The sequence below is a fragment of the Halichoerus grypus genome, chromosome 6, assembly GCF_964656455.1.
Source record: "Halichoerus grypus chromosome 6, mHalGry1.hap1.1, whole genome shotgun sequence".
NCBI classification, from domain to species: domain Eukaryota; kingdom Metazoa; phylum Chordata; class Mammalia; order Carnivora; family Phocidae; genus Halichoerus; species Halichoerus grypus.
In genome coordinates, this window is record NC_135717.1 from 45,478,291 (window position 1) to 45,491,596 (window position 13,306).

Here is a 13,306-nt window from a genome sequence, read left to right on the forward strand (position 1 = left end):
CAAAAGTGTTGAGGCCTCCAGGAATTTTTCAAAACCTCTGATGAAACGAATCAGAAGATTTTTGGAAGCTGTGTCTTTACAAGGTCCCCTCCGTGGCGGTGGCCAGATTTTGGCCTCTGGCTTGGGTCCTGAGCCCTCGCTTCTCCCTGGGCATCTTTGCAGGTGATATCCTCTCCCCGTCTCCCCTGCTCTTTCTACTTCGTGTCCCCCACCCACACCTGTGCCCGTATCCTCGGGGACCCCAGTCAGGCCCAGCGCTCTGTGGCCTGGGTTCCGTCCTCCATGTATGAGGGCGGGGGGCTTGGTCACCCTTGTATTTCCAGAGGGTCCCTGCTCTGAGAGTCACCAACACGAGCTGGCGTTGTTTGCATGCTTCTCTGCTGGATATGTTTCCATCAGCAGGTTCTGTATTTATTCTAAAAGATCCCTTTATGTCCTGATTATTAAATAGAAAACCAGCTTCCTTTGCTACAAATAGGAGGAAACAGTAACAATCAGCGTTCTGAAAACAAAATTATATTAACAAATCCTGCCTAGATACTAAAGGGAGGTCTGCTCTCACCTTTGTGATATTTGTCATTTTATGTCCTAAAGTCATCTCAGGAACCATCAGAGGTCAGGGCCCAAACTTTGACCATCAGTGAGTTCAGAGATCTTTGGGGTCCCTTTCAGAGCGACCAGTTGAATTATTTATTTTTCTGTTTCTCCCCCCCCCCACCCCCCACTTTCCTTCCTAGCAGTTTGCTGTAAGCCCCTGTGATAATCATAACATACGCACAAATACAATCCTCTGGCCTAAAAGTGCACGCCTGAAAAGACTTTTTTTTCCCTTTTTTTTTTTTTGCCAGCGCACAGAACAAGGGACCAGCATTGTTTGGGGAGAGATAACGGGCTCTGCTTCCAACATTTCTCCCCACTGGCCCTGAGAGATACCATGGTGGTTCCTGACAGGAAATCCCCTTCGCCCTATGGAAAACCCAGAGAAGGAAGCAGAGCAGCCCCGTGGACGGTTCAAGCTCCACCCAAAGCTGTAGAAGTAAAGAGAAGTCACCGTGGCAGGCCTGGGTCCCACAGCCCGTGGGCTCTGACCAGCCCTGCAGGGACCCCCAAGCCTGAGGAAGACGCACGCGCGCCCTGGCCTCTTGAAGCTGCCCCTGCTCCGAAGGTTAGCGGGTCCAAAGTGGTCTCCACGCTAACAACAACTTGACCAAATCTGCAGAGAAAGAGGCATCGCTACCCCCTGATTTGCAAACAGAAAACCCAGGGCCAAGAGACCGTGCCCAAGATCAAACACAAGGTCAGTGCCAAGGTCAGCATCACTCCCTTCCCCACTGCTGCCCACCCCACGCATGGTTGGTGTCAAGGCTCACTACGTGTACTGCCTGTTCCTTCTAGAACTCAAAAGCTGAGCTCTCCAGGGCCACCAGTGAAGGTGGCCGGAGCACCTGGTGTGGGAAAAAGGAGAGAGCACAGGGAGGTGAAGGAAAGTCTGGTCTGTTAAAGGCCGGTCTCCTCTGCCTTGAGGCTCCCAGCCCGTCCCTCCCCTGCACACACACGTCCCTCCCAGGCCTCCTGTCCTGGCGGTGGGTGGCAGGCACTCTCCTGCCTTCTCTGCCCTCAAGGACCACGGCTCCAGTCCTCATCTTTGCTGGAGCCCCAGAGGGCAACTGAGTCCCAGTTACAGAGCACAGTGCTCGTGCCAAGCACCACCTCACCCGTCCTGCCCCATCCCAGCCTGGCCTGGGGAGAGTGCCTGGGGAGAGCGGGGCCCTGCCCCTGCTGACTGCTGACTTGAGCAGCCATCTGCTGCTGCAGTCCTTCCTGAAACCAGCCAGCTCTACCCCAAGGCTCGCCCAGTCTGCCGGGAAAGCAGCAGGTGAGGCTGGGCTCCAGATGGGCCCCTGTGGGGGGCCCACGTCCCCACCCTTCTCCCGGGTCCTCCCTGCTGGCCGCCCCCGAGGCCTGGGGAGCCCTGTGCGCCCTCCGAGCTGCCTCACAGCCGGAGGGCTTTTAGGAGCCTCCAGCCAAACCCTTTTCTACCCAGGAGCCCTTATTCCCAAATTGTGTTTTTTAGCACACAAACTGAAATTGCTGACCAGCGCTTCTTTTGTTTTCCCAATTGGTGCTGATCATGATGTGGGGAGCCCATCAGACCCCGCGCAGCCACAGAGCTGGCCCCACCCTCTGCACTGAAGACGCCCACAAGAGCCCGCGCACCCCCTTCTCTACGCCTCTGTGAGTAGCTGACAGCTTTGACCCACCCGCATGCCCTCCCTGGGACGGCTGTGACAAATCACCTCAAACTGGGTGGCCTGAGACACCAGGACTCCCTCCAGTCTTTGCCCCATTTCACTTGCGCCCCCCACCCCCGTCTGTTGCAGGGTCTATTTCGCTGAGGAAAAGGCAGGGGTTGTTAAGTTTCGGGGCGGGGGTGGGGGGGGGGATGGTGGGGAGGACACCAACCTGCCGTCCATCTCATTATTTCCAATAAAACAAGGATCTTTAGACCCGTCTTGGGAAGTTAAGGAACCACTGAACCGCAGAAAAGGGAGGAACATCCACGCAGCCAAGCCCTCGGGAGGATGGATGAATCCCCTCCACAACCCCTTCCCAAAGTCTTCCCAGCATCTGCCCGAATGCTTCCACCCACCACCTCGCAAGCAACAGCGTAGCCTGGGGAAGCCCCACTTGGAGGAGCACCGTCCAGCTGAGCCACAGGCCAGCCCCTGCAACCCCCACTCCCAGCCCTGATTTTAGCCCTGGGGCCACTTGGAGCAGGTCTGAGTCCCTGTCCTGGGGGAGATGCTCCTCAGGGATTCAGCAGGGGCTACTCCAGGTCCAGCAGCCCCCTGCAGCCTCCACGGCAAACACGCCCGTGCGCGGGGTCTTCTAGGTCATTCTTCTCTGGACGGGTCCCAGCCTGTCTCCACCCCTTCGTTTAAAAGGGAGGTGCCCAGAGCTGAAAAGGATGGCCATCTGCATGCTCCTCCTTCCTACAAAATTGAATCCAGGGCTGGGAGACCAACAATGAGCAAGACAGACAGAGTCCAGCCGTTGTGAAGCTCATGTTCTGGTTGAGCGGGATGGGGAGAGTATCAGATGGTGGTGCTCTTCAGAGTCGAAGCCGGTCCCACGATGAGGCATGACCAGTGGCCAGGTGGCCTCTCCAAGGGGCTGACGTTTATGCTGAGACCCCAGTGACAAGAAGAACAGCTGAAGCCAAGTCCCTAAGGCCGCAGCAGACTGCCTTCCTCGTAGCCTGTCCCTGATGCCCCCCAGTGCCCTGCTGTCTCGGCCCCCACCCACCACGCTGCCCTGGCTCCTTTCTCGGGGCCAGCAACGGAAGGGGGGTGGCACCCAAGGTAATGTCACAGGGAAGGAGGTTCATCCTTACAGAGAAAAATTCCAGAATTCCAATGGCACAGAGAAGAGAGGATTATGTGGCCATTCGGGCAGCCCATCCTTCTCCCTGCAGGCAAGCAGTCTGGCCGCGGAGGGCCCTTCTCAAAGGCGTGGATCTGCCTCCAAGCAGAAAGACAGGCAGAGAAGGTGCCTGAAGCGGGGTACTCTGCAGCCATCCCCAGTGAACCCGGAGCTCTGCCCTGAGCCCCGAGTGCCCACCCCCCAGGGGTCTACAAGGCCACCCAGGGGCCAGCAGCAAGGCCCAGCTGAGATGTCCTGTCTGGCGGCCTCTATCCCCATGTGGCAGGGTCAGTCCCAAGACCCATGTCATCACAGGTCCCCCAGTGGGCACTCCTGCCTGTGTCCCTGTCACCAATGGAGAGTGCTGTCAAGGTGGGCATTTTCTTGATCACCAACACCTACCATTGTGCCTGGAATAATCATGCTCTACACAAGTTTGTTGAAAGAAGAGCCAAGAGGAGGGAGACAGAGGAGGAAGGAATCACAGAGCCTCTTACACAGCCGTCCCCACGAGAGCGGGCTCCAGGAGTGGCCCCAGTTCCACGTGCATGCCTCCTTCCCCTCCCTTCCTGCTCCCCCCCTCCCCCCGCTCCTGGGACAGGTGCCTGAAGTAGCCCAGAAGTCCCCCTCCCCACAACTGAGCATTTTGGGGTTGGGGTTGTTACAGAACCTGGACTGGATCGCCCGACGGAAGAACCAAGCGGCACCCGGAGATCTTGGAAGACAAGTTTATTTAACACCAGCGGGCTCAGAGGAGAGTGGTCTCCAAAGGTCTGAGCCCCGAGCACAAACAAAGGGGGGCAATTTATACACATCTACTTCCGCGTACTGGGCACTCTTGGCGTGTGCGCGAAGCGGGGCAGGGAGAGGAATCCGGAAGAGCCCCGTGGCGAGGACTGGGGCTCTCCCGCCAGCTCGGTCGGCCATCTTAGGACACAGACTTTCCTTATCAGGGTAAGGCCCTCTCCTGCAGGGAGGTGTGTGGACAGAAAGCCCTGGGGACACTTCTACCTCTTGGCCCCCACAGAACTGGCTGGAGGGGGTCCTGCGCTTTTCTCCCCTCCATTTCTGGAGGCTGGGCAGGCCCCAGGACTTTGATAAGCAGTGCACTCTGCCCTGTTCCTACCAGAGCCTGAGGCTCTCAGGCTCCCTGTGGCTCCAGGATTCTGAGAACTGAATGTGTTTTCGCCATTTGGCACGGCAAGAGGCCTCACGCGTCCAACGGTAGCTGGTCCTCCGACAGCAGCAAGAACAGGGGTAGCTCCTGAGCCGGCGTGGTCCAGGCATGGTCCCGCCCTGGTGTGGCCGAGCGCACAGCCTTCTCCCTGCCGGCCCCCTCCTCCCTGCCCCAGACTTCCCTAAGGCTCAGGTGGACACAGAGTCAGCCCCACCCGAAGCCCTGCCCTTGCTCTGCAGTTCACCAGCAGCAGGGGCTCCCCTCTGCCCGCCTGCCCCCTTCCCTTATCAGCTCAGGCTCAGCGTGTCAAATTAGCCTCCTCAGGGACCCTGGCGCCCCCGCTCTGGTTTATCCTGCATACCACTGAGAAATAACCTTCCAAGAGCACCGATGTGACCATATACCTCCTCTGATTAAAAACCTTCAGCAAGTCTCCATTTGATCTTCTGGAAAAAAACCAATGCACTAATAATGCGTGGATTATGCTACTTATCTAAAACAAGCTGTTCTGGACTCCGCTGCTGGCCCTCTCTCCACATGACTCACTTAGGCCTCACAGCAACCTCGACAGAGATATTATTTCCCCCCATTTTACAAGGAAACTGAGGCAGAGGCTATAACTGACTTGTCCAAGGTCACAGAGCTGGGAAATGCCTCCACTGGGATACTTGAAAGGAATTCCAAACTCCTAACAGTCGAGGCCATCCGTCACGGGGCTCCAGGGTCTCCCCTGGCTCCCAGGCAGTGGGATGCCCCCAAAGGGCATGGCACGTGCCCACTGTCCCCACTTCTAGTCTCACAGTTCCTCTGCCAAGAACGTTCTCCCACCTGTTGGACGCTTCCCCCACCTCCCATGCCCAGCCTGACACCACCTCTGAGTCTCTACCCTTTGCTGTGCACACTCATGACACTGGAATCCATTGATGAGGCACCTGCCACCCACTGTCTTTGCATGTGGTTGTTCACACCTACATCTCACCTCCCTTAGAGGGCAGAGGCCAGTGTGACATTTCCCTCCATGTCCTCACAGACCCATAATAAGGTGGGTGGCTCAAGAGGACACTGCAGAATGAATGAATGGACGGATGGATGGACATCACTGCCGCCGCCAGCATGCTGTCACGACCACAACGCTCTGGGTGCAGGGAAACATGGCTCCTCCAGGAGACTGGTGAAGTTCCTGGCACCCTGTGCCTCTGGGTGGCAGGGTGGGTATTGGGGCTGGCAGGTCACCAAGCAGAGCACCATCTGTTCCCAAACAGAGTGACTCAGACTTGACTTGTGCAACCAGCAGCCTCCCACCGTGGAGACCTGTAGAGACGAGTGCCTACTCCCCCGGATTCCTCTCCACAGGCCGTGCCCATCTGCCCAGTGGGGCAAAGGAAGAGTTGGGGGTGTGGGCACCTGGTAGAGTCATGGTTTCCAGGGACAGGCTGGAGCAGTTACTCTTGGCTTCTCAATCTCCGCCACATAAGCACTTGGGAGCGTAAAATAGATGGTCAAGCCTGAGGTCCTGGACCAACAGGGGGGTCAAAACATCAGGGTCTGCCAGACCAGCTGGGGAGGTCAGAACATTGGGGAGCCCCTAGGCCAACTGGAGGGTCAGATCATCAGGGTCTCCCCCGACCAACTGGGGGTCAAAACATCAGGGTCTCCCCAGGCCAACTGGGGGGTCAAAACATCAGGCCCCCCTCAGACCAACTGGAGGGTCAGAACACCAGGGTCCCCCAGACCAACTGAGGGGTCAGAACACTGGGGGGCCCCCAGACCAACTGAGGGTCAGAACATCAGGGCCCCTAGACCAACTGGGAGTCAGACCATCAGGGTGTCCCCAGACCAACTGCGGGGTCAGAACATTGGGGGACCCCTAGACCAATTGGGGGTCAGATCATCAGGGCCCCCCAGACCAACTGAGGGGTCTGAACATCAGGGTCTCCCCAGACCATCTGGAGGTCAGAACACTGGGGGATCCATGCATGGCCTTTTTCAGCAGCTCTCGGGTACATCAATCGTTTGGTTGAGGGAGGAATTGCTGGGTTTCAGCAAAGGGCAGGTGCAGGGGCGCCTGGGTGGCTCAGTCGGTTAAGCGTCTACCTTCAGCTCAGGTCATGATTTCGGGCTCCTTGCTCAGCAGGGAGCCTGCTTCTCCCTCTCCCTCTGCCTGCTGCTCTCCCTGCTTGTGTTCTCTCTCTCTGTGTCAAATAAATAAATACAATTAAAAACAAAAACAAAAAAGGGCAGGCACAGGCTGGACCAGTAGAGGTGAGATGCAAAGCGGGTGCCAGTGCCTTGGGCATGAGGGCCATCTGCAGTAGGGAAGAGATGAGAGCACCCTAAGATGGTAAACAAGTGTAGATGAGCAAGAAGGAGCTTGCAGAATGGGACATCTGGGTGCTTTCCCAGAGAGAGTAAAACCAAAGAGAAGGGCAGGAGGAGCAGGGGAGCTCCTGTGTGGGTGGGTGGTGGCTGGGAGAGGACAGCTCTGCTCCCTCAGAGGGTAACCGAGCAGTCCCAGTGAATGAGGGGTATGGCAGCCTCACTGTGGACCCTCAAACTCAAACCTGGACTAGTTTACAGAGAAAAATGGGATGAGGTGTCCTATCTAGATTTTTTTCCTGAGAATCTGGACCATACAAGCCCTGTACCCTGGGTGGCAGAGGCGATGGTGCCCTGTGAAGAACACTGATCTGAAATCCTAAAAACTGGTACAATGGCCTGACATCTACATCTCTGTCCTATGACATACATGGCCTGGACCCTCCCTGTTTCCACACCGGGAGCGAGTGAGCTTGTGATGGTTTGTTTTTGGTAACTTGGCTGGACCGAGGGACACCCAGATGGCTGGTAAAACATTGTTTCTGGGTGTGTATGAGGGGAGTTGGTGAAAGCAGGTGGCCCTCCCCAGTGTGGGGGGCACCAACCAGCCCATCCAGGGCTCGGATAGAACAAAAAGGTGGAGGAAGGGTGAATTTGCTCCCTGCTCTTGAGCTGGGACACGGGCCCCCCTGGATCTTGGGCTTCTGGACTCAGGCTGAATGACCCCGTGGATTGCGGGACTTCTGGGCCACCATAATCACGTGAGCCAATTCCTATAATAAAACTCCTCTTACAACCCTCTACACGTCCCATTGGTGCTGTGTCTCTGGGGCACCCTGGCTAATCCAGGACTGCTGGAATTTTATATCCTGTGCATAGAGGATGGGGCAGCAGAGAGGTGCCCTCTCGCTCAGTCACTCCGGGTCTTTTCTCTTCCTGTTGAGTAGACATTGCAGAGACCCCCCCCTCAATCCAGTGGGCACCGTGGAAGCCATCGCTTGGGGGTAGAGGTGAGGCCTTGTGGGAGAAGGACCCTGCCCGGTCACCCAGCATCCAGAGCGATGCGAGGAGGGTTTGCGATCGATCAGCCACACTCCTGGGGTCCACACATCTTACGCTCAAGGAGTTCACGATCCAGTGTGAATGTGGATGTGTTTATATTATTATTTGGGGTTCTGAGGAAGAAGACTAGGCCTTATTCACAAGGAGCTATAATATAAGATGCACTTGGATGAGAGTGGTACAAAGAGAGAGTCAGTCATTCCAATGTGTGTGTGGAGGATCCACCACCCTGTTCTGGAAGGCTTCCTGAAGGAGCAGGCTTTTAATATGGACCTTAAAAGAAACTCCTGCCAGAAATAGATATAAATTAGGATTTTTAAAAATCCAGGGGCAATTCAATGAAGAAAATGTATTACTTAGTACATACTTGAAATATTTGAGTAATACAAGAAATGAAATATTTCATTACTTGAAATATCTGTTTTGACTGGAAGTAGAGTAATTCATCTAAAATCAATGTCCTGATTAATATCTTGAAGGATTTGGCGAGAATTTTGCTTCAGTTCAGATTAGTTTTGCTTTCACCAAAGCTGGTTTCCCCCAGTAGACTTATCAGTTTAGTTCTGCTCAGCTAAATGTCAGTTTCGTGGGTGATTCCTATTTCAGACACCGAGCCTTTACCAAATACCACCTAGAACACATGCAAAATCTGTCTCACTGAGCCAGTTCATACATCTGTGAATTAAAGCAACAGGCTCTACTGAAAATCTGTTAGAAGAGGGAGACCTGCCTGATCTATGGTCCACAAGATCCTTGACGCTGGAGTCTTGCTCTACTCCATCTCTAAATGACTCCGTTCTCCTTCCTCCAAATCATAGACCCAATGGACGAAAACAAACACAAGAGCAAACCAAGAACAGAACGCAGAGAACGTTCATCTTAGTCGGGTGGTGGGGTGAGAGGCTCAGGTGAACCGACTAAGATAAATGACCAAGCCAGAACAACACAACAAAGCTAAAACTTTCAACCGGGTGAGGAAAACTCCAGAGAAATACTCAAAAAGGTCTTAAACCATCTCTTCCAATATGAATCTCTGTAATCCTCATAAAGTGTTTTTACAAATAATTTTTTTTTTTTTGTAAATTGGGAAATAACCAGCAAATCGGCCATTGGCAGAATCAGTCTTGGCAAACTGATTTTCAGAGAACTGACTTTCCCTGAAGTCACCTCGAGCTGTGTTGGCTCTGGGGACGCTTCTCGCGCTCCTTCCAGTCCTCCCCAGAGCTCTAGATTGGGGCAGGGCGGCTTCCCGAACTTGGACCCCACCCTCGAAAGTCCTCCAGGAGATTTGGAGTCACTGCTGAGGCTGTTTCTGTTTATCTCCCAGGTGCCAGGTGCAGCGAGAAGGTCACTAGGATTGTCGCCTTCCAGAAGATTCTCCACCCTGTGGCTCCTGACCAACTCTCTCCACCAGACCCCCCATGCCCAAGGGGTCCTTCGTCCTTGGGGCAGGGCCACCAGAGTCTCAGGGTGGAAGACTGTGGGGGGGTGGGGGATGAGGCACTGCTGGAGGGGGCAGCCTCTGAAGCCTCAAAGTCCACACACATCTGTCTCTCATTGGAGACCTGAAGTGAGTCACTTCCTTTCCCAGACCCTCAGATTCCCCGTTTGTCCTCCTGGGGTAACAGATAAAGAGAGGTTTCTGCTGCTCTGTTCCTGCCCTGTGGCCCAGCACACCCTTTTCAGGAACAGCTCCTGAGTGAACAGCCTCAGATGCCCCATCTCCTAGCCCCCTGGGGCTGCCAGGGGCCTCATTTCTCCCCTTCCCTCTGCCAGTTCCAATCTTTCTAGTGCCGCGTACATGATGTTGAGCAGAGCACACTGTAGACATACGAAAACACAGAGAGCAGAACGGCCCCGTAGCTTGCAGCCAGTTTGCGGAGTGCCACAGGAAGGGTCGGTGGACCGCCTCCCGGCCCCTTGGCCCCCGCTCCCATGCAAACACCAGTCCTGAACGTGCGCTCACTGTTGACGGTGGGAGTTTACTATTCCCATGCATGAGCCACATATTTCTTCAAAGTCGGGGAAGAAAAGGTTTTGTTTTTTTTTTTTAAAGAAAGAAAATCGACTTTACACTCCATCCACTCCAGCAGCGGTTCTCAGATGTCTGGGGCTATGGGACAGTGAAATACCCACATTCATTTGGGGCACTTTGTAAGGACTCTTCATTTTTCCGAGTAAGAACATGAAAAAAAGTCCCACGAAAGTATCCCCTGCCATCACAGTGGCTTCATGGAAGAAAGGACATTTAACATGGAAAATACAGAAAGAGTGTGTTCTCAGAATTTTAAACACGGCATGCATTTAGGCTAGTCGAAAAATTCTTTATTTTTCCTGTTTCCACACAGAGCCTGGAAACCTTCACCTTGGGCCAGCTTGGCATTTAGGACTCACTCATTTAGAAACTCAGACCTCTGTGACTACGTCTGGAAGGGGACAGGGACTTTCTGGAGGGAACCACCCCCGTCCTGGACCCGAAGAGTATTTCTGCCGCTCCTTCCCTCACCACACCAGGTCATTTGCTGCCTTTGTCCCATCTCTTTATTGCCACATCCGAACCTCCCCCAGATCCCACACTTCTGTCATCTTGCTCCCTGGCCCATCCCCTGCCTCCCTCAGAACCTCAGGGGATATGAGACTCCTTCCCTGCCTCAGAGCCCGCCCCCCGCCCAGCCCACCGGGCCTCCCAGCCCTCAACCCGGGCAGGAGCTGCCCTGCTGTGTCTGACACCTGCTAGGCTTTGGAGGGGGCCTGGCCGTACTTGGGGACTCAGTCTGAGGACAGGGCTGGGAAGAAGGAGACAGCAGCGTGTGAGGGTCATGGGAGACTGGAATGACCCACCGACGATGTCAAATGGGAGAGAAGAAAACAGAAAGACCTCATCCGAGCCACAGCCCCCCCTTGGTGACCTGGCCCTGCCCCCCCCCCACTGGGGTTTAGCTGGACAGGCTCTGCCACTCACCCCCACCCGCGCCGGAATGAGGGGCAGGCGGGAAAGGGCGGGCGCTGGTATTTTGCAATAACCCCCCAGGGAAGCTGGCTCGGTCTCCCCACCCTTAGCTGAGAACCACTGACTTGGCACAACTAGGAAAAGATAAAGTCAGTCACCGCCAAAAGCAAAAGAAAAACTCATTTCACGAAGGAGGAAGCAGAAGCCCACCATCACAGGACACCCAGGGCCGCACAGCTGGTTGAAGACTATGCTGGAAAACCATGTGTGTTTTCCGAATCCTGAGGCCCCGGGCTTGTTCTGCCTCCCCTACAGCCCTGGGATTTCAATCCGAGCCATCCTTGGCCTCGGTTTCCTCCCGTGCAGGGTGACCTTGGATTAAGCCATCTCTGAGAACCAGGACAAGGAAGGGAGCCTTGAAAACTGTGACGAGCAGCCTCCAGTGGGTCTGATTTTGGGGATCCACACTGCAATGCCACAAACCCCAGTTTGAATGGGGTTGGGGGCAGCAGAGGACGAGGATGGTGCAAAGGATGGTAACTTTGTTTGTGGTGTAGAGAGTGTCTCAGTCCCAGGCTCCGGCCTCCAGCCTCCGGTCTGGACCCAGGAGCTCAGGCAGAACCTCAAGCCAAAGAAACGTGCCTCTTGTGTCCTCTCCCAGCCCGACGCACCCGTCCCGCACCTGTTCTCCTCAGGCATCCGGGAGACGCTGGAGGAGAACCGTCTGGCCTACCCAGGTCGGTTCTCCCACTCGGGCACAGGGAAAGGGGCAGAGGTGCAAAAGAAACCCAAATACCACCGTCTGGAGCCTTTGATTTTCCACTTTCCAACCAAACATTCAAGCACCAGCACTCACCACCCTTGGAGTTCACATTCCTTTTATTTCAACCACCACATTGCTTTGGGTTTCCTCACGACCGCCCAGTGAGGCAGGGGGCTCCCCATCTCTCTGCAGGAGCAGCTCTAAGGCCTCGCCGGGCACAGAGAGCACAGAACCCGGACCCAGGAGAGGCCAGGCTTTCCCACCAACAGGTAATCTCCCATCCACCACCCAGACTTCCCCTTGACGTCCCCGCCACAAAAGCAGGGGCCCCGAGAAGGCATGAGGACCAGAGTCAGGCAGGAGACGGGCCAGGGCCGGGCCTCACTTCTGGGAGAGGATGCGCAGGAACTCCTTGTAGTCCACCTGCCCATCCTCGTCCGTGTCGGCCTCCTGGATCATGGCATCTAGGTCCTCCTGGGACAGCGTCTGGCCCAGCTTGGCCATGGCCTGCTTGAGCTCGTCCACGCTGATGCGGCCGTTGCCATCCAGGTCGAAGGCGCGGAAGACCTCTTGTATATCCTGCTCGCTGCCCCAGGACTTCATCCTCTTGACCACCTCTGCCAGGAACTCCTGGAAGCTGATGACACTGTCGCCATCCGTGTCCACCTGGGCGATGAGCTCCTTCAGCTCGGCCTCCGACAGATCCTTGCCCAGGGCCTGCATCACGGCGCCCAGCTCCTGGGTGTTGATGGTGCCATCGCCGTTCTTGTCAAATCTGGAGAAAGCCGCCTTGAACTCGGCCACCTGCTCTTCAGACAGCTGCTTGGCCATGTCACTCACACCCGTCACGGAGCTGCCGACCAGCTCAAAGCGCTCACGTCAGAGCTGGGGACCAGCGACTGGGACAAGCAGCCAAGTCTGTGTGAGGGCAGAGCTCCCGTGGCAGCCTTGCCCTGGGATGGGAACCCCCTCCTTTTCTACAATTGGAGCAGAGGGAGGGGAAAGGCTCTCCACCCTCCGCATGTCCTTGGGCGAAATCCTCCTCCCAGGGAGGGACAGACAAGCGGCAGACCAGAAATGCCGGAATTGGAGTGGCAGGGCCCACCCAGGAGAAGCTGGGGGGAGCCAGCGTGGGGGCCGTCAGAGGCCTGTCAGCCTCCCCAGGACCCCATGGCAGACACAAGCCACCTTGGAAACTTCTCACACAGACCATGGCGGGAAGGGAAAGGGAGCCTCCCTCGGTGGCCACGGCAGGTCCTGGAGGAGAGGGGGACTGTCCGGTGCTCCTGTCTGTGCTCCTTTCAGGCTACTGCCCAGCTCTCATCCCACAGGGCAGACCGGTGGGGACGGATGTGGTAGAACTGCATGGAATTCTACCAGGGTGGACCCATGGGCATCATTAAATCCCCAGCCCAGGGCGGTCGACAGATCTGTAGGTGGAAGATGCGGCCCGCTGCCTGCAGCTTCGAGCAAGCAAGGGGCCTGGGCGCACGCAGAACCTGGCCCCCCGGGTGGTGCTGTTTATGACACGAATATTCCAAGTGTGATTTCGGGGGGTGAGGAAAAGGCTTCCTGTCCCCTCAGAATACCTCTCCTCGAGCTCTGTGATTCCTCT

The 13,306-nt window shown here is 55.8% G+C and overlaps 1 protein-coding gene and 1 long non-coding RNA gene across 2 annotated transcripts; one reads left to right on the forward strand and one right to left on the reverse strand.

Annotated features, from left to right (window-relative positions):
* Positions 1–924: 924 nt before the first annotated feature.
* On the forward strand, positions 925–10,617 carry LOC118531898 (uncharacterized). The gene is made up of 3 exons (XR_004915450.2): positions 925–1,297; positions 2,075–2,235; positions 9,306–10,617. It is a non-coding gene; the product is annotated as an uncharacterized LOC118531898 (long non-coding RNA).
* Positions 10,618–11,789: 1,172 nt separating this feature from the next.
* On the reverse strand, positions 11,790–12,657 carry LOC118531897 (calmodulin-alpha). Its single transcript, XM_036086171.2, has one exon. The coding sequence runs from the start codon at positions 12,520–12,522 to the stop codon at positions 12,073–12,075; it is 450 nt and encodes a 149-aa protein (XP_035942064.1). The 5' UTR covers positions 12,523–12,657; the 3' UTR covers positions 11,790–12,072.
* Between the last annotated feature and the right edge of the window lie 649 nt (positions 12,658–13,306).

Coding starts and splice junctions, on each gene's coding strand:
- LOC118531897 (XM_036086171.2), bottom strand. CDS start 12,522: ATGGCCAAGCAGCTGTCTGAAGAGCAGGTGGCCGAGTTCAAGGCGGCT.